This window comes from Dipodomys ordii, unplaced genomic scaffold, assembly GCF_000151885.1.
Source record: "Dipodomys ordii isolate 6190 unplaced genomic scaffold, Dord_2.0 Scaffold6, whole genome shotgun sequence".
NCBI classification, from domain to species: domain Eukaryota; kingdom Metazoa; phylum Chordata; class Mammalia; order Rodentia; family Heteromyidae; genus Dipodomys; species Dipodomys ordii.
This window is the reverse complement of record NW_012267222.1, coordinates 17,997,546-18,020,210: the sequence shown is the minus strand read 5'-3', so window position 1 is coordinate 18,020,210 and position 22,665 is coordinate 17,997,546. Positions and strand designations below refer to the sequence as shown.

Below are 22,665 nucleotides of genomic sequence, written 5' to 3'. Positions count from 1 at the left end.
TTTCCCTTTCCTTTTCCCTTTCCATTTACTTCTTCTTCTCCCATGGCTGGTTTGCATTTGCGCTTCCCCGGGCTCCCTGCCCATACCTGCACAGCAGCACGTCCTCCTCCTCCACCTCCTCCTCTCTCCGGAACGTTCTCGTGGCCTGCAGCCCTGGCAGGCCCCAGCCTCTCCCCAGCAGCCTGGATCCCTGCTCTGCCCCGCTTTGGGGTCTCCATCAGGACGCCTCTGCTGGCTCAGGTCAGGGCTGAGTGGAGACTTTGACGACGGAGGGCTGAGATGTGCACTGCCGAATCCACTGCGGTAACCACGGAGCCCCCCCCCCGTTCCCCGTGGAACCCCCAGGCCGGGAGGGGGGGACCTCCGGAACCCCTCTGTCGGGGGTCTGGGCTGGAGGGGGGTCGATGCTTTGAAAGCCGTCTGCTGCCCTCTGGTGGTGAGCCTGGGTGTTGCGATGGGGCAGCTCTTCCCGGCAGCACCATCATCAGGAGCCAATCTTGTCCCTCCAGCGGTCCCAGCGGGGGTGTGGAGCTAGGGAGCCGGCCAGGCAGTCCACATGTGGACTTAACATCTCCAGCGATCAGCAGGCTGTCCTCGAAGCACTTCGTGACCTCTGGGCGTCAGGAGACCGAGATGGACGGGGAGGGGCGGGTGCTCTTGGGTGCGTGGTGGCCTCAGGCAGTGGACACAAGGCGGGGGGGCGGGGCACAGGGCACAGGGCTTCCCAGGTGGGGTTGGTGGGCTGTGGGTCCCAGAGCAGACACAGCAGGCAGGCTGATGGAAGCCTGGAGCCAGGCAGACGCAGGGACAGACGCACAGACAGACGCCGAGCAGCCCGGAGCCAGTGGCTCACGCCTGGTATCCTCGGTACCCAGGAAGCTGAAAGCTGAGGATCTCAGTTTGAGGCCTGGGCAGGAAACTGCGTGAAACGCCCATCTCCAGTTAATCAGCAAAAAGCTGGACATGGAGCTGTGGCTCAAGTGGTAGACCATCAGCCTTGAGCAAAAATGCTCAGGGACAGTGCCCAGGCCCTGAGTTCAAGCTCTCGTACAGTCATACTTGTCACTGCACACACACACACCACCACCACCACAACAACAGCAACAATTAAAACACCATCCCCTCCCCCAAACCCAGATCCACTCATCCAGCACACACTCTCATTCTCCAGATGGGGAAACAAATGCTCAGAGACTGCAGGAGGTTTCCCTAAGGTCACACAGCAAGTCAGTTGCAGAGTCAAAACTTGAATTTCTGACTCTAGACAGAGAACCATTTCCTCTCTATGCAGTCTCTCTGTGACCTATAGCCTGCGGGATAAAGAATGGCTGATTTCAAATAGCACATAATTTATATAACTGCAGTCAGAAAACCAGAGCTGTTAGAAATTATCTACACACACACACACACACACACACACACACACACACACACAGCACCCTCTTCAAAGCAAAAAAAAAAGTCAGTAACTAGGCCATCAGCTTTATTACTAATTATGTAACCATTTTATTGCTAGTATTAAAAAAAAGTGAGGGCTGAAGATGCACTGGGAAGACCTGATTCAGTACAGAGTTCAGAGCCACCAAGGTGTCTCGTCGCTCCACAGCTTGCTGCTTGTGATTCCGATGTGCTCGTTACTATATTAGTGTGGTCTGATTAAAACCCCATGGTGCCAGGGCAGTTGTGTTTCGGGGCTTGAGGCTAGGTGAATTGATGCTGAGCTGAGGGTCTAGGAAATTTAGACTGAGAGAGGGCAGAGGGGAGAGGTTAAACGACTCAGCCAAAGTCACTGCGGAGGGTGCAGAAGGCACTCCATAATGAAGGGGTGGATGCATGCCCGCATGGATGGATGGGTGCGTAGGCGCATGGGTCCCTGGATGGGTAGAAGATGGTAGGTAGAAAAAAAGATGGTAGATAGATAAATAGACCAACCGATGGATGGATGGATGGATGGATGGATGGATGGATGGATGAACAGATGGAAAAGCAGGTAGGTGGTAGACAGGATTGATGGGTGGATGGAAAAATGAATGGATGGATAGAATAAGTAGATGACTTGATGGACATAGGAATGGATGGATGAAAGGGTGGTGGGCTGGATAAAGATGCGTGCATGCATGGGGGGATGAATGGATGATGGTAGATGGACCAACAGATGGATAAAGGGATAGGTAGATGGACAGATGAATGGATGAATGGACAATTGGGCAGACGGATGGACTGGTAGATGGAGGGATAGATGGGGAAACAGAAGGATGGGTAGACTGTAAATAAAAGAATGGCTAGGTAGATGAGTTGATGGATATATGGATGAACAGATGAAAGGGTGGTTGGGTGGAGAGATAGTTAGATGGATAGAAAATGAAATGGATGATGTATGAATGGATGGACAGGTGGATGGGTGGATGGATGTATGATGAATGGGTGGATGGATAGATGATGGATGGCTGGATGGACGGATGGATGGGTAGATGAATGGATGGGTGGATGAGTGGATGGATGGATGGATGAGTGGATGGATAGATGGGTGGGTGGATGAGTAGATGGATGGATAGATGTATGGGTGGATGAGTGGATGGATAGATGAGTGGGTGGATGAGTGGATGGATGGATGGATAGATGGATGGATGGATTGATGAGTGGATGGATAGATGGGTGGGTGGATGAGTAGATGGATGGATAGATGTATGGGTGGATGAGTGGATGGATAGATGAGTGGGTAGATGAGTGGATGGATGGATGAATAGATGGATGGGTGGATGAGTGGATGGGTGGATGGATGGATAGATGAGTGGATGGATAGATGGGTGGGTGGATGAGTGGATGGATGGATGGATAGATGGATGGGTGGATGGATGGATGATGGATGGATGGATGGATGGGTGGATGGATCAGTGGGTGGATTGGTGGATGGGTGGATAGAGGGATGATGAATGAATGATGGAGGAATGAATAGCTGGAAGGGTGGATGGGTGGAGACAGCCCAGGAGAGGAGCCAAAGAAACCTAACTAGAGGTGGAGAATCAGCCAGCTGGGGGGTCCCAGGGCCCTGACACCCCTCAGGTGGGCTCTGTGAAGAGTAAGCAAACCCTACCAGACACTTAAGATGAGGGGTGATGTGCTCGTCCCCTGGAGCTGGGCAACCTACCAGAGGCCCTTCCTTACCCTGTAGGTAGGAATTCACATCGCTCCCACTTTACAGGTGAGAAAACCAAGACCCAGAGCAGCTAAGTATCCACCCTCCTCGGGCCACCCTCCTGGGGACCGGAGCAGCCAGGACCGATGGGCAACCCGAGGCTCGGCTCTGAGCTGCTACCCAGAGCCCTGGAAAGCTTGGGAAGAGTTCCGAAGCCAGGCTCTCTTCTTCCCACTCCGGCGAGGGGTGACAATTTGACTCTGATCAAATTAGCGTCGTGTTGTGGCGTAGCTTTCTACGCCCACCTGTAAAGCTAATAAACTAATCAATGAGAGCGAATGGAAATATCATCAGGCAGGACCACACGCCGGAGCGGCGCTGTCATTACTCTCACGGCCGGGACCAATTTCTCACATTTCAACCTGGCCAAGTCTCCTCGGCTCACCGTGCCTCTAATAAGGCATAACTCACTCGATAAGCACCGAATTGACTTGTGTATTTTAAATGACGAGGCAGCTGAGAACCACCTTGATGAACCCTTTCTCACGCGTCTGCCTTCTTCGGGAGCGCAGCCCAGGGAGGGGCTTGGAGGACAAAAGAAAATAGTGTGTGTGTCTCTTGGGTGGAGGGGGTCGGAGGGCAGGATGGACAGACCCCGGCTGGTCCCGGCTGCCCTGGCCTTCGCCTGCCTTGGTTACACTGGGTGAGGCTAGACTTCCTGCTGGTTGTTCTGTGTGAACAAAGATCGTCTGTGGCTAATTAACCCCAGCACTGGCACGAGGGTTTCTGGAGGGCATGGAGAGCACAGGGCCGGCTCTCTGCTGTGATTGCTACAAGCCTTCCTTACGGGAGCCCGGCAGGGTCTCCTCTCATATGCCCACTTTGTCAAAGGAAAGGCGTCTTCCAGGGACTCATGACGGTGGCATGGCCGGCTAGGGGTTCAGGCTGCCATGGGCTGCAGGTCTGGGGCTGTGGCCGGTGGGGCCATGGAATAAGCCAGCAGCATCCATGCCCAGGGGCGAGCACTGTGACAGAGGTGACCCCTGGGGCTCTAGGGAGCCCTAAGCCTGGCTGATGGGCAGTCCAGGAGGAAAGGGGCTGGAGAGAGGGGTCGGCGGAAGTGGCTGGCGGGTGAGTGGGAGGAACCACACAAGAGCGCATAGTAGGGCGAAGGCCTGTCGAGAGTGTGTGTCTGCCTGTCTGTCTGTGTCTGTGTGTCTGTGTGTGCCAGTCCTGAGCTTGAACTCAGCTGGGGCTGCGCGTTGTCCCTGAGCCTTTTCTGTTTTACCACTTGAGCCACTGCTCCACTTCTGGCAGGTTTTTTGTTTTTGCTTTTGTTTTTCTGCTTCATTGGAAATAGGAGTGTCATGGACTTTCCTGCCCCGGCTGACTTTAAACCATGATCCTCGGATCTCAGCCTCCTGAGAAGCTTGGATTACAGGTGTAGCCACTGGCACCTAGCCAGCAGTGTATCTTGACACCCACAGCTGGAGGAAGGATCTCAGCCATGGACGCCCTTGACCTGACCCTGCGCTGTCCTGAGCCGGCCTCACCTGGCCCGTGGAGACCTTGTCACTGGAAGCCAGGTGTCCTCTCTCCTGTGACCTCTGCCCTCCTGGCCCTGCTGCTCAGCTTTCAATAGAGCTCGGCCAGGGCCTTCTGTGGTGGAGCCTGCTGCACGCCTGCCTCCCCAGGTCACTCACCACACTGTCCATCACACATGTACCAGAGGGGCCTTTCCATCCGGGCATGCGTCATTACAATTGGGCAGGAATCACACCCTCTTGCTCCCTCTTGTCTCTTTATTAATTCCCCACATGCCACTGAGACACACATGGCAGACAAGGAGGAACTGGTGCATGGATGGATGGATGGATGGATGGATGGATGGATGGGAGAACGGATGGATGGATGATGGATGGATGGATGGGTGAATGGACAGATGGATGGATGGATGGGTGGATGGACAGATGGATGGATGGATAAGTGGATGGGTAGACAGATGGATGGGTGGATGGATGAATGGATGGATGGATGGATGGTGAATGGAGAGATGGATTGGTGGATAGGAAGAATGGATGAATAAATGGATAGATTACTAGATGGTGGGTGGATGGATGGATGGGTGGGTAGGCAAATCGATAGGAGATGTGTAGATGGATAGGTAGAAGATGACTGGGAAGGTGCATTAGTGGATGGATGGTGAGTGGGTAGATGATACCTGGATGAATAGTGAGGGGCAGGTGGACAGGTAGACAGAAGTTTTGTAGATGGACAGATGGACTGATAGGGGAGGTTGGTGGATAGATAGGTAGATGGGTGGATGGATGGATGGATGGATGGTGGATGACATGTATAAGTAGATGGTGGATGGATGGATAAATGGATGGATGCACACATGGATAAATTAATGAATGGATGAATAAATGATAGAAGCTTGAATGGGTAGGTAGATGGGTGGATAGATAAGTGGTAGATGGACAGATAGATGTGAGCAGATAGGTAAATGGATGGATGGATGGATAGGTAGACTGGTGAATGGGAAGATTGTGAGTGGGTAGGTGGATGAATGGACAGGTGGATTGATAGGTGGGTAGATGATGGATGGATGGGTAGATAATAAATGGGTAGATGGATAAATGGATGGGTAAGTGATGAATGAGTGGGTGGGTAGATGGATAGGTGGATAGATGGTGGATGGATGAATGAGTAGTGAGTGGATGAATGGATGGATAGGTAGATGGTGGATGGATGGATAGGTGGGGAGATGATGGATGGATAGGTGGGTAGATAGGGAACAGATAGGTAGAATAGGTGGGTAGATAGTAAGTGGTTAGATGGATGGATGGGTGGATTGATGGTGGATGGATGGATGGAGAGGTGAGTAGATAGTGGGTGGATGGATGGATGGATGGATAGTGAATGGATGATGGATGGGTGGGTAGATAGTAGATGGATGGATGGATAAGTGGGTAGATACTGAGTGGATGGATGAGTAGATGGTGAGTGTGTGGGTAGATGGATGGATAGCTGGTTGGGTGGATGGATGGGTGGACGGATGGACAGGCATGCTGGGGTTTGATAGGCTCCTGTGTGGAACCCTGTGCTTCCCGGCACAGAGCCGGCCCCGCCAGAGCCCTCAGTGTGTGGTTAGAAGCAAAGCTGAAGCACTCTCTCCAGGAGCTTCCCGCTTGCCTCTCTGCTCACTTTCTGGAAGGCCTAGCCTTCTGCTGATGGGAAACCAAGACCCGGCGCTAACCCCAAACCAGAGGTGTGACAGAGGCCAATTGGGGTTGTCAGCCATGCCTGTCACCCGCGGGGCTGTGCCAGGCGATGGTGCCGAGCAGCGGGCAGGTCGCCCTGGAGACCCGGAGCACATCCGGCAAAGCGGCCGTCCCGCCCCTCCCCCGGGTGTGGACGCGTCCAGGCCAGGCCCGCAGGGCGCAAGCTCCGGCCCAGGCTCCCGCTGATGACACCAGCAGGCTCCAGCAGCTTTCTGGGGCCTTCCGAAGGCTGGAGAACCTGGCCCGTTGGTCAGGGATTCAGGGGGCCTCCTCCCGCACACAGCCTGCCCCTCAGCAACCCCCCAGGGTGGCTGGATCAGATCCCACCGCCATCCTCTTGGACGCGGCCGTGGGTGTATAATTGACCGGTCCGCGGCTCAGTTTCCCCAGCTGTAAATGAGCATGTGATAACTGCAGGCCAGTAGGGACTAAATGAGTGGGTGCGGTATGTGCTCTGCTCCCCTCCCCCATCTCCATTGCTCGCTGACTGGACCTGGAGCCCAGTCCAGGTCTAGAGCCCGGCGTGTGAGGGGGTGGTGGCTGCAAGTGGACAGGCCTCCATCCCCCACTCCCTGTGCCCCTGGCCCTGGGGATAGGGGCTCTGAGCGTCATCACTGGCTCTCAGGTTCTCCTGTGTCCCCAGCTGCCCATTCTGGTGTGAGGAGAGGACTTGAGAGGAGGGTACAGAGCACTCAGTTCTGATATCACCTCAGAATCTGGCCAGGCCAGTTCTGCAGCCCAGCCTTGACCCTCTCCACCGTCCCTCCCTCCCCCAAGCCACCATCCACTCACTGAATTAAATGACCTGCCTGCACCTCCAGCGCCCCCTGGTGGCAGGGCTCAGATGGGACCCCGGTCTGGGAAGATTTCTTGGGGAGGGGTGTGAGGTTCACTAAGCCTCACCCCTCCCATAGAAGGGGCTCCCAGTTCCCAGGAGGAGGAAGAGGAGGATGAGAGGGACCACTGGCCCCAAGGGACCTGCAGGCCAGGACCTGGACATCCGGGAATCCTTTGAAAGGTGGGCTGCAGCCCCCGGCCCTGAAGAGCCATCTCTAGCCCCATTATCGGGGGTGTCCTTGGTCCCTGGGCAGGAGGACCTTTCCCTCTGCCTGTCTCTGGGCACCGAGCTGCATCCCACACAGGCTAACCCACCCACACCAGCCAGGGCAGGCCCCATCCTGACATGCCCCCACAGCACAGAGTGGCACGGTATCTCGCTCCGGGTCACAGAGCAGAGCACTGAAGGGGACAGGTTCAGAGTCAGACACTGGGCTCCAGGCTGACCTGATATCCCATGGACGCTGATGTCTGGATCACAGGGAGAGCACGGGAAAGGGAGGCTGGAATGAAACCCGGGCCTCAGAGACAGCCCCTGGGCCACGCCATCCCCAGGGCCGGCCTTGGCGTGGACCAGCATAACTGCTGAACATGGCCGCCGTGGAAAAGAAGGAGGGCCCCTGCCCCCACCCCCGGACCCCCTCCTCAACCCAGGCTCCCTTCCTTACCGCCACTTTGCCCACCCCCTCCCAGCACGCCACCTTCAGCTGGCAACTAGCAGAAGTAGCAGACGGTGACAGCCAGGGGTCCGGTGACAGGTCCACAGCCACACCGGCCTGCCAAGCCGCTGCTCACTTTTTCCAGCCTCATCTAGTCCAAGAAGGGGTGTGTGTGTGTATGTGCACACATGCATGTGTCCATGCATGGGTGCATATGCATGTGTATACACATATGCACATGTGTGTGCGTGCACCTGAGTGTGTACTGGTTAAACAGGACTGTGATCTGTGTGGGCCCCGGCGAGGGTGCCGGTGTTTGAGCCCCGTAGGGGTGTGGCGAGCGACCTGGTGTGTCTTCCCCCTCCATAGCAGGATGAGCTCCAAAGGACTCTGGGAAATGCTGTCAGCCCACCCACGTGTCCGCACACTGCTCCCAAATGCTTCTGACGTGCAACGTTCTCGGTCTTTGCGGAGTATTTGCACTGAACCTAACGAGGTCTCTAGGTGCAGGGGAGACCCGAGGCAGAGCAGGAAGTTTCTTTCTTCACACGAAGGTCACTTCGCACCACGCCTCCTGAGCATCGCATTCAGGAAACGTGGTCTCGTGGTGTGAGGGGCTCCGCTTGTCTGGATGCTCGAAGCGTTTTGAGATTTGGGAGAATTTGTGGGGGGGGAGATGAGGGATGTTCAGCCTGGGATGCTATTAAAAACAAAAACAAACTTCCTGCTGGACTTGGGCCCTCGAAGAGGCGACCTTGCCTTTGACTTGGGCTCTGAGCCGCTTTGCCTTCGTGGTCACCGACGTCACAGAGCCTCAGCTTTCCAACGTGTTCCACGGAATTCACACACCCAGCAAAGTGAGCGGCAGCATGCAAACCCAAAGACCACAGGGCAGCGCCTTGTGTTCATCCCTCCTTACGGGACTGGGCTCTACTGGACCTTGGGTTTGATCTCAAGCACTGAGGGAGGGAGAGGAGGAGAGAGGGAAGGAGGAGGGAAGAGGAGGGGGAGAAGAAAGAAAACAAAAGGAAGAAAAAGAAAGGAAAGAAGGGAGGAAAGTAAAGAAGGAAGGAAGGAAGGAAGGAAGGAAGGGGAGAGAAAGGTCACTTAGATACAGCTGTCGCCCCCATGTGGAATGTGGGCTCCTAACTACAGTGGGTTATTCACAGTTCTGTCTCCAGGACGCAGAGCAGGCCCTGCCACATAGTAGGCTCTTTCTCAGAGAAAGCGTGCAGAGGGTGCGCGGCCACACCGCTAGGCAGTCAGCACCTCCTGCTGCGGGAGCCTTGCCAGCCTCGCAAGGATAAATGTCTATCAGTGCCAGGGGCGGGTCTTGCTGCGGGCTCAGTCCAGCCGTGCTGATTTCGTTTTGACAAAGAGGTTGATGGGAGACTTTGGCGAACCCCTCCATCTCCTGTCTGCCTGCAGCCCTGGGCACCCCGGCCTGCCCCTCCTGCCCTTCAACCCCACATAACTCAGGCCTGGGAAGCATAATTGGCCTGCCCTACTTTTTTTTTTTTTTCCGAGAAGCCAGGCTGAAAGATTGGGTTTTTGGTGAGCTGACCTGTTTAAAAGCCTTGAAAGAGAGTTGGGAGTTTCAATTTTCCCCTGCCAAGGCGAGGCTCTTTTTAGCTCAGCTTTGATGAAGCAGCAGGAATCGGGTTCGGCCGTGGGTCACTCATCCGCTGACCTGGTTCACAGAGCCCTCTCTAGGGCTCCCCGATGCAGCTGCAGCTTGGCAGAGAAAGCCAAGGTTTGCTTTAACCAACTGGAGTAATTGGCCCTGTGTTTCCGCTGCCCGGGGGCTGTCCCGAAGGACCGAGACCTCCTCTGGCCATGCTCAGAAGTCTCGCACTCTTGGTGGAGGCCAGACCCACATTCCTGCTCTGGGCTATTAGCTGGGTAAACTCTGACAAATTGCTGGTCTCCTGTGGGCCTGTCTCCAGATCTGTGAATTCACTGGGGTGGGAAGGGGGTGTGGCATCCTGGCTGTGTCCATCTGCCCTGCAGGAGGCTAGGCAGACTGGCAGCCACGTGTGAGTGCACACGCGCACGCGTGCACACACACTCACACACACACACACACACACACTCACACACACACACAGGGGCTGGGCTGCCCCACCCCTGGTTGACCAGGCTCCTGGGAACCTGGTGCAATGCTGCCTTCCTGGGGGTCAAGGGCCTTCTCTTTGAGCTTTCCTCCCATCCTTCTGTCTGACAGTGGCTGAATGGTTTGCTCTCTGGACGTTTTTCGGGTCCAGATTACAGAGACTCATGTGAGTGATGGCTTCTGACTTTGCTTCCAGGACAAAAAAAACAAAAAATGTCATCTCCACAGGCAAAAGGCCAAAGGGCATGGTTTGGCGCTCTCTCTCTCTCTCTCTCTCTCTCCTTCCCTCTCTCTCTCTCTCTCTCTCCCTCTCACATGCGTCTGAGTCAGCGACCTTGGCTCTCCTGGTCTCACTCACCTCAGGGACTGTCCACTCTGAAGCAGGGCTTTCGTTCTGCTGGTGGTGACCCAGATGACTCCACCTTGAAAAGCTATCCGAGTGGCTGGGTGTGGTGGTACCTGACTAGCATCCCAGCTACTCTGGAAGTGGAAGATAGGAGGACCATAGTTCAAGGCTCCCCTGTGCAAAATTAGTATGAGGCCCTCGCTGAATGGAAGAAACGAAAAGCAAAAGGCCTGAGGCCATGGCTCAAGTGGTAGCTCACCTTGCCTAGCTAGAGACCTCCCTGAGTTCAACTCCCCTGTACTTCCAAGAAAGGAAGGAAGGAAAGAAAAGAAAAGCAGTGAGCAGTGGGGGGAGGGGGGGTGATATCTGAGTCCCGAAGGGCTGCTGTAACCTAAGGCCATAAACCAGGTAGCTGCTGAACAACAGACCTGGAGACTGGAAAGGCCAAGGTCAAGATGGCGCTCGACTGGCCGTGGAGCCAAGAGCCAGGGACGGCTCCATCCTCACGTGGGAGAGGCAGTCGCCAGGGCCTCTTTATGAGCCCACCCTAGCCGCCCCTCAAAGCCACTTCCTCCCGTGCCCACATGGGATGAGCCTTCTGAGTCTCAATTTGGGGGCGACCCAAGCCATCTGACAGTAACAGCGTGCCGCCTGGTGCTGGGCTGCAAGGGCTCAGCCCGAGGTTTGCTGACCCAGAGACCCGAGTCGGGATTGGCAAGCAGCCCGGGGCAGTTCCCTCCCCTGTGGCATTGCTGCATGAAGCGCATCTGTGGGCCTTTGTGAAGATGAAGGGCATCTTACAGGTGGGGAAACTGAGGCACCCATTGTAAGTAACTTGTCCCTGATCACACATCTCTAGCGTGTTAAACCTAAAAGATCTGGAAGGATCCGTCGTCGTCACCATCGTTTTGTTGTTCTCATCTCTGTGGTGGAGCTTGTGGGGAGGGTTGAAGGAGACCTGCTTCTAAAGTGCCTTGCACACAGTAGGTACCCAGGGAGCTGCCAGAGACAGTGCCTTGCACACAGTAGGTACCCAGAAGCTGCCGGAGGCACGCATTAGGACATGCCGGCCTTGCTTGTGGTAGGAGCAGGATGTTTTCCCTTTGGACAACACCCGTGTGGTGTCTTTCTGGGTCTCAGTGCGGTGGGGTGAGGAGGAGGGGGAAGGAACCCCTGAGCCGCTGGCCCCTGGGCCTTGCCCACCCTGGCACCCTGGGTTGAGCTGCAGAGTCGGGAGAGGCTAAGTGAAGCAAATTGGGCCAGGAGGAGAAAGTGGTTTCCATGGTAGCAGCTGGGGCCAGGAAAGAGAGGTCTGGAGGGGAGCGGGGCAGGGCTTGGGGCCTGCAGATGGGGGGGACAGCGACAAAGGGGGGTGCAACAAGGGAGGAGAGGTGAGTTGAGGGGGGGCGGAGCCAGAAGGGCCAAGATGGACAGCAGGCCAGGGCCTGGTTTGGTGGGGGTCACCACCCCAGACCTTCTCTCAGCCAGGGCCCTGGTCACTGACTTCTTAGATCTGGGCTCTGTGTGTGTATGGGGTGGGGAGGGAAGTTATGAGGCCTTCCAAGGTGACCTCTTGGGTGCTTTGAACTCATGGCTCAAGAGTTTGTCACAGCCAGGTACCAGTAGCTCATACCTGTAATCCCAACTACCCAGGAGGTTGAGATCTGAAGATCACAGTTCAAAGCCAGCCCAGGCAAGAAAGTCCAGAAGACTCTGATTTTGAATAAACTACCCCCCAAAACAGCCAGAAGTGACACTGTGGCTGAAGTGATAGAGGGCTACCAGCCTTGAGCAAAAGAAACTCGGAGACAGCACCCAGGCTTGGAGTTCAAGCCTTAGGACCCATGCTAAAAAAAAAAAAAGAAAAGAAAAGAGTTGTAATTGTGAGGGAGAAGGCCAGGCTCCCGTGGAAGGCCCGTCCGGATCCCCACAGTGCTGGGAGGGGTGGGGACGGAGGGCCTCCTCCTGACTCCTCACCCTGCCCTGCCAGCCCAGAGCTGCACCTCCCAAAGGGCTTCTAAGCCCAGGAGGAGGTGCCAGGTCTCGTGCTCAGATATTTATCTAATGGAAGCCATTGGTGGGGGGGGGATGCCTAGAAGAAGAGCTCAGGCTACTGGGAGGAAGAGAGGAAAGGGGACAGGACGCAGGTGACAGCACAGTGTCCTAGCTCAGCATTGCCCTCCCCTTCTCTTCCCTCCCCTCCTCACGTCCCCTCCTGCCTCAGCTCAGTGCCACGGGCAAAGGGGGAATGTCCCAGCCTGGGTACAAAGAACACCACACAGATGTGGCAACCAGCAGGCCTGTGATCCTTAAGGGTCAGGGCCTGGACAAGCATTTTGTTGTTGTTTGCCTGTTTGTGGGTCCTGGGGCTTGAACTCAGGACCTGGGAGCTCTCCCTAAATGGTTTTTGCTCAAGGCTAACGCTCTACCACTTTGAGCCACACCTCCACTTCTGGTTTGGGGGTGGGGGGGTGTTCATTGGAGATCAGAGTCTCATGGACTTTCCCGCCCTGGGCTGGCTTTGAACCTCAGTCCTCAGACCTCATCCCACCCCCGACCAGGAGGACCCAGGATTACAGGCATGAGCCACTAGCGAGCTCTGGGCTGGAGAAGGCTCTGCTCCAAGTGTGTGTGTGTGTGTGTGTGTGTGTGTGTGTGTGTGTGTGTGTGTGCGTGCGTGCGTGCTGAAGCCCAGACCTGCCACGTGTGTGTGTGTGTGTCTGTGTGTGTGTGTCTGTGTGTGTGCGTGTGTGCTGAAGCCCAGACCTGCCACGCAGGAAATCAACCGCCTTGCTCCCCTCCCTGAGGCCTCATTAACTAAACTCCTCCGCAGGAAGGGAGGCTGAGGGATGACCCCGCGGGGACCCACGCTGTCACAGGCCACTGTCTGTCTGCCGGGCCCGTGTGCTCCCAGAGCAGAACCACTGACAAAGCGCTATGTGCACTGGGCCCATCCAATTCCCCTAAAAATCCATTACTGCCCTCCACATTACCGACATCCCCGCTCCCTCCCTCCCCGCTTCCCCCCACCCCCCAGAGGGGGGCTGTGAACATCTTTCCACATTCATCATCCCAGTCCTCCTCCCCCTCCTTCTCCTCTCCCTCCCTCCCTGGCTTCCTGTCTCCTCTCCCTATCCCTTTCTCTCCCTCTCTCCTTCGTTCCCTCTCCTCTCCCCTGTCTCTCCCTTTCCCTTTCTCTCCCTCTCTATTCCTCCCCCCCATCTCCCCAGGTTGCCAAGTCTGGCCTTGAACTACCGAGTTCAGGTGATCCTCCTGCCGAGTAGCTGAGACTACAGGTGTGTCCAACTCTGCCCAGACACGCACTGGTAACTTCATGTGTCTTTTCCCCCCCTCTATTAATTAGAATTTTTGCCAGTTTTCTTCAGCAAGTATATAAGAAGGAAGGGGAAGGGAAGCCATCTCCTGGCCCCCATAGGAGAATGACTGAAACAGGGCCAGAGACTCAACTTGGCCATGCTGCCAGGCCTTTTTCCTATTTGGCTGGGGAGAAGTTGGACCCAAAGTCTTTAGCTTTGTGTGATCAGTAACAATAATGATAACAGTAATAATAACAATACCAGCTATATCTGGCTCACGCAGCCCCTGGGTCATCGAGATTGTCAACCACCATGACCCCAGTCTCAGTGGCACAGAACCGGGTCCATGTCCACCTGGGTGTGAGAGTGTGGCCACACCGTCTCCCAGTGGCCAGGCCTCAAGCCTCTCCTGAACACCTGCACACCAGGTGTGTCTGCTGGGCCCCTCGGTTAATCCAGGGCCACCAACTGCCCTGGTTTGTCTGAGCTGGGGCTTTCTGGAACTTGGGACTCCTGGTGCTAAAACTAGGCGCATGTTGGACCCTCCTCCCATGCCAGAGAAGCGGGCTTCACGAAACAGACACGTAGCTGGGTCACAAGGCCACGGAGGCCCTGTCAGCCACGCCCAGAGGTCCAAGGAGTGTGGCAGAGGCCGCAGGTGGCAGAGTATGGCGAGCTCTGTGGGGGCCGGCTGTTGTCAAACAACCAACTTCCATCCAGCGGTGTCGGAGGCCCCTGCCATGGGTCCCGGCCGCTGGTGCTCGTACTGGTGCTTGAACTTGGAGTTGAGCACTCTTGCTTGGATGTGTCATGCAATGCTGGCACTCCGCCACTGGAACCATGCCGCCGCCTCCTGTGCTGGTTAATTCGAGATAAGAGTCTCATCGACCTTCTTTCCTGGGCTGGCTTTGGATCACGATCCTCCTATCTCAGCCTCCTGAGTAGCAGGGATTGCAGGTGTGAGTCACCGGTACCCTGCATTGTTCAATGCTTCCATTGCTCGAGCTACTGCTGTTTGGGCTGACAAGTGAGCCCTGGAGTGTAGAGATTCTGGGGTCAGAGCCATAAAGCGAGGTTCGCCGGCCATCAGCAGCCCTATGTTTATCTAGGAGCCAACTGGCCACTCCCAGGCTCCACCCCAGGCAGACCACTCAGATACTCAGCTAATTCCTGGGCACATTCAGAGCTGAGTGTGGACCCAGCAGCTCCCTGAGTTCTCCCATCCCAGAACGAGCCTAGATCCATACCCACCCCCACCCCTGCTTTCCCAGACCCGAGAGTCCCCCTCAGAGGCTCACATGTGCAGCCCCTCTGATTCCTAGGAGAGTCATTAAATCACTTCGATCCTCTGGTGGGGATGGGGAGGAAGGCCAGGGACAGGGAGCAGCCAGGGCCTGCCACTCGGATGCACACCTGAGCCGCCCAGCCAAACACGCTGATCCGAGCCACGCCCAGCTTCCAGCTGCAAATTATTCAGGAAGAGGACAAGAGCAGAGCGTAGGACGCACACACACCCCACCCCCTACACAGAGCAAACCTTTTCTGTCTTATTAACAAACACTCTAACAGTACCCAGGGCAGCCCGAGACTTTACAACCGTTTTTATTAGCTCTGCCTGGCGGCTGTGGCCCGGGTGGCCCCGGTTGGTCTGCCGGAGTTTCCCCAGCATCAAAGGGCATGACGCTGAACCTGGCTGAGACAGCAGGTGTTGGGAGGAGGGAAAACGCAAAGCCTGGGAGATGCAAAACAGAAAAGCTTCAGGAAGTCACCCTGGGGAGGCCCCCAGCAGGGATGGGCGAGGGGCGGCAGGGCCCTGGCGTGCTCGGTGCTAATAAGATTGCAGGAGGTGTGTTTAACCTACTTGTGAGAAAGAGCTCTTTCCGGCCCCTGAGCGGCTCTGTTTCCACACGAACAATGCTTACACAATCGAAAGGCTTTCTGGTCTCTTCATTAAAAGCAAAGCCTCAAAGGACCCGTTGCTACCTGAGCGTTGGCAGCGCGCGCCCCAGAATGAGGCACTGAGTGTAAAATGAAGACGTTTGAATTACAAACTGCTTTTTTTTTTACATAGGAGAGATGACACGAGCCAAGCCCTGCAGCGGCTCCCTCTTCCATGGATGGCCGTATTTCGGCCAGAGACACTGTGGCCACACCGCGTTTTCCTGCTCCCCATCTGGCCCATGCTTCTTCCTTTCTGGGCCCCCACCCCACCAGATCTGAGCCTGCAAAACAGCCGGTTAGGGCTCCCGGGCCGCCCACCACCCCACCTCCCACCATCCTGTCTGCAGGATCCTGGGGGTGGAGCACAAGGTCACTGGTAGGGCTGGGTGGCTAGGAGATGGTGGCACAAAGGAAAACAGGGGTGCAGACCAGAGCTGAAGTGTGGCACAGAGAGAAGGGGACGTGCCAGAGCCCCATGGTCTCCTCTACTGGAGAAAGGGGTCAGAGGAGCCCACAAAGAAGTCCAGAGCCCCTCCCCTACTCCCAAGCTCTTTGGCTTTTGTTTTTCATCAGGAACTGGGGGTCCAATGGGGCTTTTTTTTGGCCAGTCTTGGGGCTTGAACTCTAGGCCTGGGCACTGTCCCTGGGCTCCCTTATTTTGCTCAAGCCTACCCCTCTACCACTTGAGCCATAGCTCTGCTTCTGACTTTTTCTGAGATGAGTTGGAGATAGGGGTCTTACAGACTGCTGCCGGGGGTGGGTTTGAACCGTCATCCTCGGCTCTCTCAGCCACAGCTTTTCTTCCCTTTGCACACCAGGGTCCAGCAGGACTTCATGTGGTGTGGAGAGTCACGGGGAGGGAGTCTTTTTTTTTTTGTTGTTGGTCGTGGGGCTTGAACTCTGGGCCTGGGCACTCTCCCTCAGCTCTTCAGCTCAAGGTGAGCGCTCTACCACTTGAGCTACAGCGCTACTTCTGGTTTTCTGGTGGTTTATTGGAGATAGGAGTCTCACGGTCTTTCCTGCCCGGGCTGGCTTTGAACCGCGATCCTCAGATCTCAGCCTCCTGAGTAGCTAGGATTACAGGCGTGAGCCACCAGCGCCTGGCTGGAGGGAGTCTTTAAGACAACAGCTCCCCACGCAATATGGACACAGACAGACCAGGGTGGCCTGCAACAGTCCCTTCAGAAGACCGCTAGGCCCTGCCAGAGCCCGGCCACACCTCTCCTCTGTGCTTGCTTACTGGAGGGAAACGAAATCACAGGCCCACACGTCTGCACAAGTCCACAGGCACTCACACGCATCCCCCTGTGCTCACGTGCATGCACGCATGTTGACACTGACTACAAACCAAGTGCCCATTGGCAGTTGAATGAACAAAAATATGGCATGACCACGCGATGGGATGGTACCTCCGCGCAGCGGGGTGGAGCCCCTGTAATGTGTAACCTGCCAGCGTGGACAGCCTGCTGTTTGTGGATGGCACCTCGTCAGAGCTACAAACAGAATTCTAAACATGACAGGCACAAAAGGCAAGATTTGCAGGAGGCCACGAGACGTGAGGTTGGGTCCGATGCCTTTGACCTTGAGACGGGTTCTTCAGGTCCATCCTGCTCCCTCTAAGAAGGAGGCCGGGCCTGTGCAGACCCACGGACTATCAGATGACTTTCCAGCGTTGCCATTGGAATATACTGTTTTGTCTGTCTTGTCTCATTATACGCTCCACACTGAAAACAGCACCTGGTGTGTGGTAGGTTCTTAATAATTGGTTTACATTTTTTTCAAATCAATTAATGACATAGGAGGAGAAGAGGACCCGCGCCTCCAAGCACACCGGGCTTGGCTTGCACGCACTCATTAGCTTAGGCTTTGTTTCTCTGCAAAAGTCAAATATTGGATGTCTTGACTGTGCAGCTGAGCAGCCATGAGCTCAGCACTCATCCACTGTTCCCTCCGGCCCCGCCTGGCAGGAATCTCAGGAGAAAGACAAAGACGGGAAGGGAGGAAAGCGCGGGGAAGGGGCTGGAGAGGACACAGAGGCCATCCAGGCTCGCCCATCGGGAGGAAGCGTGTGTCCTCGGTACCCGAAAAGGAGGCTGGCGCAGAAGACAAACACGGCCAGGGACGGCTGGGGCGGAAGCAGGTGCCAGAGAGTACCCGTGGATGGGGCAGGACCAGGGATGGGTGGAGAGCCTCCCGGGCTGTGACCCCCATTGCGCTGGGGCTCACACCAGGGTACCCGCCTGTGCAACCTCAGTCATGTTACCTCTTCTCTCCCCGGGCCTCGGTTTCCTCAGTTGTACTTTTCTAGGGTGTGCTTTACACAATGCTGTGCGTGGGACCATGTTCCTCTGGGCGGTAACAGGATTGAGTGTGACAAGGGGTGGGGGAGGGAATTCAGTATGTATAACCCCCCCCTCTATTCATCTCTATACATAATAGTGCCAGGAGACAGGCATTGTCACACTCATGTACTGGATAGAGAAACTGAGGCTCTGAGAAGCCAGAGGATGCTTGTCCAACATCACAGCCAGCTGTCTGTAGAGCTAAGAACAGCTCCTAGATGCCAATCTGGGCTGTGTTCTTGGGCCTCATTTTTGCCACAGATGCCCATGGAGGTGCCTGCCACATGGCCCGGCTGCCCCCTTGGGCTCCCAGGGCCGAGCATCCGTCCTGGTGTGTCCTGATACTCACAGCAGGTGAATGATGTGCTCCCAGATGCTCCCAGACAGGTGTAGCTGGGCAATCAAGAAAGCCTGCCTGGAGGAGGTGGTCCCCTAAGGGCACCACCCACCACTTTCTAGTGGAGTACCTATCCAGTCCGCCGCTTTCTAGTGGAGTACCTATCCAGTCCACCGCTTTCTAGTGGAGTACCTATCCAGTCTGCCACTTTCTAGTGGAGTACCTATCCAGTTCACCCTGTACCCACCAGCTCGGAGCTTGGATTATCACTTTTAATTTTCCTATTTGTTCCCTGAGGTGATTGTGACAGGTAACAAAACTCAAAGCTTGTAGAGAATATCACGTTGGGTTTGTTTTTGGGGGGGGTTGTTGTTTGTTTGTTTTGGTCGGTCATGGGATTTGAACTCAGGGCCTGGGCGCTGTCCCTGAGGTCCTCAGCTTAAGGCTAGTGCTCTACCACTTTGAGCCACAGTGCCACTTCTGGTTTTCAGGTGGTTCACTGGAGGTAAGAGTCTCACAGAGTTTTCTGCCCTCACTGGCTTTGAACCTCTCAGTCCTCAAACCTCAGCCAATTACAGGTGTGAGCCTCCAGCTACCCAGATGATGACATGGTTTTCTTTAGTGCACAAAGCAAGACTGGGACTGAGCTCTTACAAATCAGACATCCTTCAAATCTGTGCTTTTCGTGATTACACTAAATCACGAGGTTTGCCGTGTAGATGGAGAAAAGGACACGTCAAGCAGAACCAACAGCCTGGGCACAGGCATGGCTGGGGGCGGACCAATCCTAACTATCACTGTATCAACTCCAGCCCAAGTCCATCACCAAGACTCAGCTGTGGGCGTGGCACACAGTAGGTGTAAACACTGCTGCGTCCTGATGGCCCAGCCTTTGCCTGGCCTCCCCTGCGCAGAGGCCCGCACGGCAGCAGGGGGAGCACGGCCAACCTGCCCAGCTCTTCTGCTTTCAAAAACACAATTACTCGCCCTCCAGGGCTGCTGCTGCTGTTGGCAAACTCCAGCCGCTAAACTGTATTACAGCGATCTCTGCAGAAACCTTTACAGTTATTAATAGTTTATTGATCGCCGTCCATCGCCGATGGGAGGTGGCCTCCTCCCCCAGCCTCCCAGGTCCCCGCTGGCCCCTGCTGCCCGTGTGCACACGCGTGGATCGATGCCTTCTCCTGGGGAGGGGGTCAGGCTGCTTTGTCCACTTCAGGAGCCCACAGTGGAGACGGGGTCCTGGGGTCCGAGAAGGCACTGAGAAGCGGTGGGCGGTCCAGGCCAAAAGCTGTTCCCTGGTGGAGCAGGATGGAGGTGAGGCTGGAATCTGCTGGGCTAGCCTGGACTGCAAGGTGGGCATGAGAGGAGAAAGGAGGCACACAGGGTCTCTGTTGCCCTGGCTACTTTCCCCTAATTCTAAAATGATCTGAAACGACCATTTTTAAAGATGGTGTCTTACGAAAGCATTTCTTGGGACAGGAGGTGTGGCTGCAGAGAGGAAGGGCAGGTCTGGGCTCTGGAGGTTGGGATAGGGATCCTGGTGTTCCTGTGAAGAGCAGACAGAAGCCTTTGAAGGGGTGTAGGGGGGCCGGATTCGTTCATTTACATTTGAAAAGATCTGGATTGTTCTTGTCGAATAGCTCATCGGGAAGGAACTGGCAGGCTCTGAGACTCCCGGAGTGGGAAGCACCAGCTGCGAACCAGGTGGGGGGGTGGCAGTGATGGTGGGGGGATCTGAGGAGGGCTCAGGATCTGGGGGTCAGGATGGAGAACCCCCGGGGGCTCGCATTGAGTGGGGGAGACTGTCAAGGTGGCCAAGATGCACATGGCTGTTTGGAGGAAGTCGAGTAGGAGGAGCGGAATCTGATCTGATTGTGGGGAGCCCCCTCCCCCCCCGTGGGGAGGCTGTGCCAATCCAGGTGTCCCCTGAGCCGCCGCCGATGCCACCTGTGCCGTCTCACCCACACATCACCCGAGCACATTGCTTGTGTTTCTGTCAGCTGAGCGTGTCATTGGAGCAGTGATTCCTCACCATGTCACCGTGTTGATGTCACACCTGCGTCTGCCAGCTGTGCACGCACACACACACACACACACCCCTATGTGGCAGCGTGTCACTATTCTCCAGTGACATCACCTCGAAGCCTGCCAGCCACACGTGTCCCCTGAGCCTTTTTCATGCCTGCTCTCCGTACCCCAGGGAAAGACACGCACGCACACATGTCACCTCTGTGTCAGACACCCTTGTCTCCTGAACGTGTCACTCTGGGTGACAATCACTCAGCAGTGGTGTCCACTGAGGAGACTACTTTTCCAATCTAGCTGGGTTCTAAACAAAGAAAATGGCTTCCCAGGGCGGGTGTGGATGGGGGGGGGTGAGAGGAGGGTAGAGACTCAGTTCTTGGCTGTCACCAGCCTTCTTCTGAGCTGAGTGGAGGCGGATGACATCTTCTCCACCAGGCCTTGGAAGACAGTCTGGTCTTCAGCCCTGGGTGACAGTAGGTAGACCAGATGTCAACCTCTATGTAGTCTATGTAAATGAGGATGTTGTTTATGCTAATGGGCACCAGGTGGGGTCAAGGGGAGGGAGGCAGGGGAGGGCTGGCTCAGGGAGAGGGCAGGGATGAAAGGATGCTGGGAGCCCAGGGTGGAGGTGGGTGGCAAGTTTGGGGGGGGCTTGGGGGACAGTAAGTCACAAGAAAAAAAGGAGCTCAGCAGAAACAGATGGAGGCAGGGAAAACTGGGAGGGACACAGCTCTGGAAGATGGCACCGGCGTGGGCTGGAACCTGTGGGGCCACCAGGCTTCCCCAGCACCCACAGGCCGAGGCCCCCACCGCCCACAGACATGCTCAGATCTTGCCTAGCAGGAATGCTGACCTTAAGATGCATGGCTGGACCATGGTGACCCCCTCCAGTCCTGTGCATGGTCCCTGCATTCAGCCTTGGCTGCACCTCTATTTTATTTATTTATTTGTTTGTTTGTTTATGACAAGAGAGAGACAGAGAGCCACTTCCCTAAAGTCCCAGGGGCTACAAATGATAGGAGCAGAATTTTAACTCTGATCTCTTCCACATAGAAGGCAGGAGGAAACAGTCCTGCGTCCATGTCCCCACAGGGAGGCAGATCATACTGACTCAGCCGTCTGACCCTACACCCTGTAGAAAGATCTAGAACCAGGAATCCACAAACTGAAGCCGATGGGCCACATCCAGACCCTTGTCTGTCTTTCCTACAGGGTGTGAAATGAGAATGCTTTCAACATTTGTAAACGTGTGGAGGACAGAGGGGAAAGCCAAGACATATTCTGACCATCATCGGAAATTTAAATCTGGTGGCCTTTTATTTGAGCACCACCATGCCGATGGGTTTGTACCCCATGGCTGTCTCTGGGCTATGTAATAAAGACAGAGGTGAGAAGTTGCTATGGAGACCACAAGCATTCTCACTTTCTGGCTTTCTAGAGGGAATGTTGCAGGGAGAGGTATGGGTCTGAGGACCTCAGAGGTAGAACTACTCCTGGCCCTCAGTCCAGGCTCCCACAAGCTTACTCTTCGCATGCAACTTGGCGGGAGCTGATTGGCCTTCCCTCCTCCTTGTTCATTAGACAGGAAGCTCCTTGTGTGCAGGAATTTGACTGTGTTTCTTTTCAGTGTCCCCAGGGCTGGGTATAGAGTGACAGCCTGGCATTGTGAAGGCAGGAATTCAGATTCCCTATGTAAGAGTCGGGGGAGGGAGGGGTGTGCCTCCGTTTCCCTGCTTATGAAATCCATCCGTGAAGGGATGGATGGTGGCCATGAGGAGCGGGTGGGGCGAGGCTGCCCTCTCCCCCATGCCCAGCGCAGCTGCTCCTGACATCTCTCCACTCAGTGCGTAGGCCTGGCCACCAGCCTGGTAGCAGCTACTGCTCCAGGAGCCGCTGGGGCCACAGCCCCCCTGTATGTGGCGTCCTGCGCAGAGCCTGGGTGCAGTTGGAGCACCACGCGCACATGCTCCCCTGCTTCCCGGCCCAGTACACAGTGTGTGCGGGCCGCAGCGTTAGGCTCCCGGGACCCTGTCCAGCGGGTACTGGATCGGTTGTCTGGGAGCCTGCCTCCTCGGTACCACCCCCATGCCCACCTCCTCCCGTCCTCTGCCTCCTCACAGGCTGCCCGAGGTCCGGATCTCAGACAACGGCCCCTATGAGTGTCATGTGGGCATCTACGACCGTGCCACCAGGGAGAAGGTGGTCCTGGCCTCAGGAAACATCTTCCTCAACGTCATGGGTGAGTGCAGGCCCTGGCTCCGTGTCCCAGGACGGTGGGGTGTGGGGCGTGTGTGTGTGTGTGTGTGTGTGTGTGTGTGTGTCCTC

The 22,665-nt window shown here is 55.8% G+C and overlaps 1 protein-coding gene across 1 annotated transcript in view; it reads left to right on the top strand.

Annotated features, from left to right (window-relative positions):
* Igsf21 (immunoglobin superfamily, member 21) overlaps positions 1–22,665 on the top strand; it is a 110,039-nt gene that overhangs the window by 55,906 nt on the left and 31,468 nt on the right. Inside the window, exon 4 of the mRNA XM_013032683.1 lies at positions 22,461–22,579. Within this exon, the coding sequence (XP_012888137.1) occupies positions 22,461–22,579 (119 nt within the window). The remainder of the gene's footprint in view (positions 1–22,460; positions 22,580–22,665) is intronic.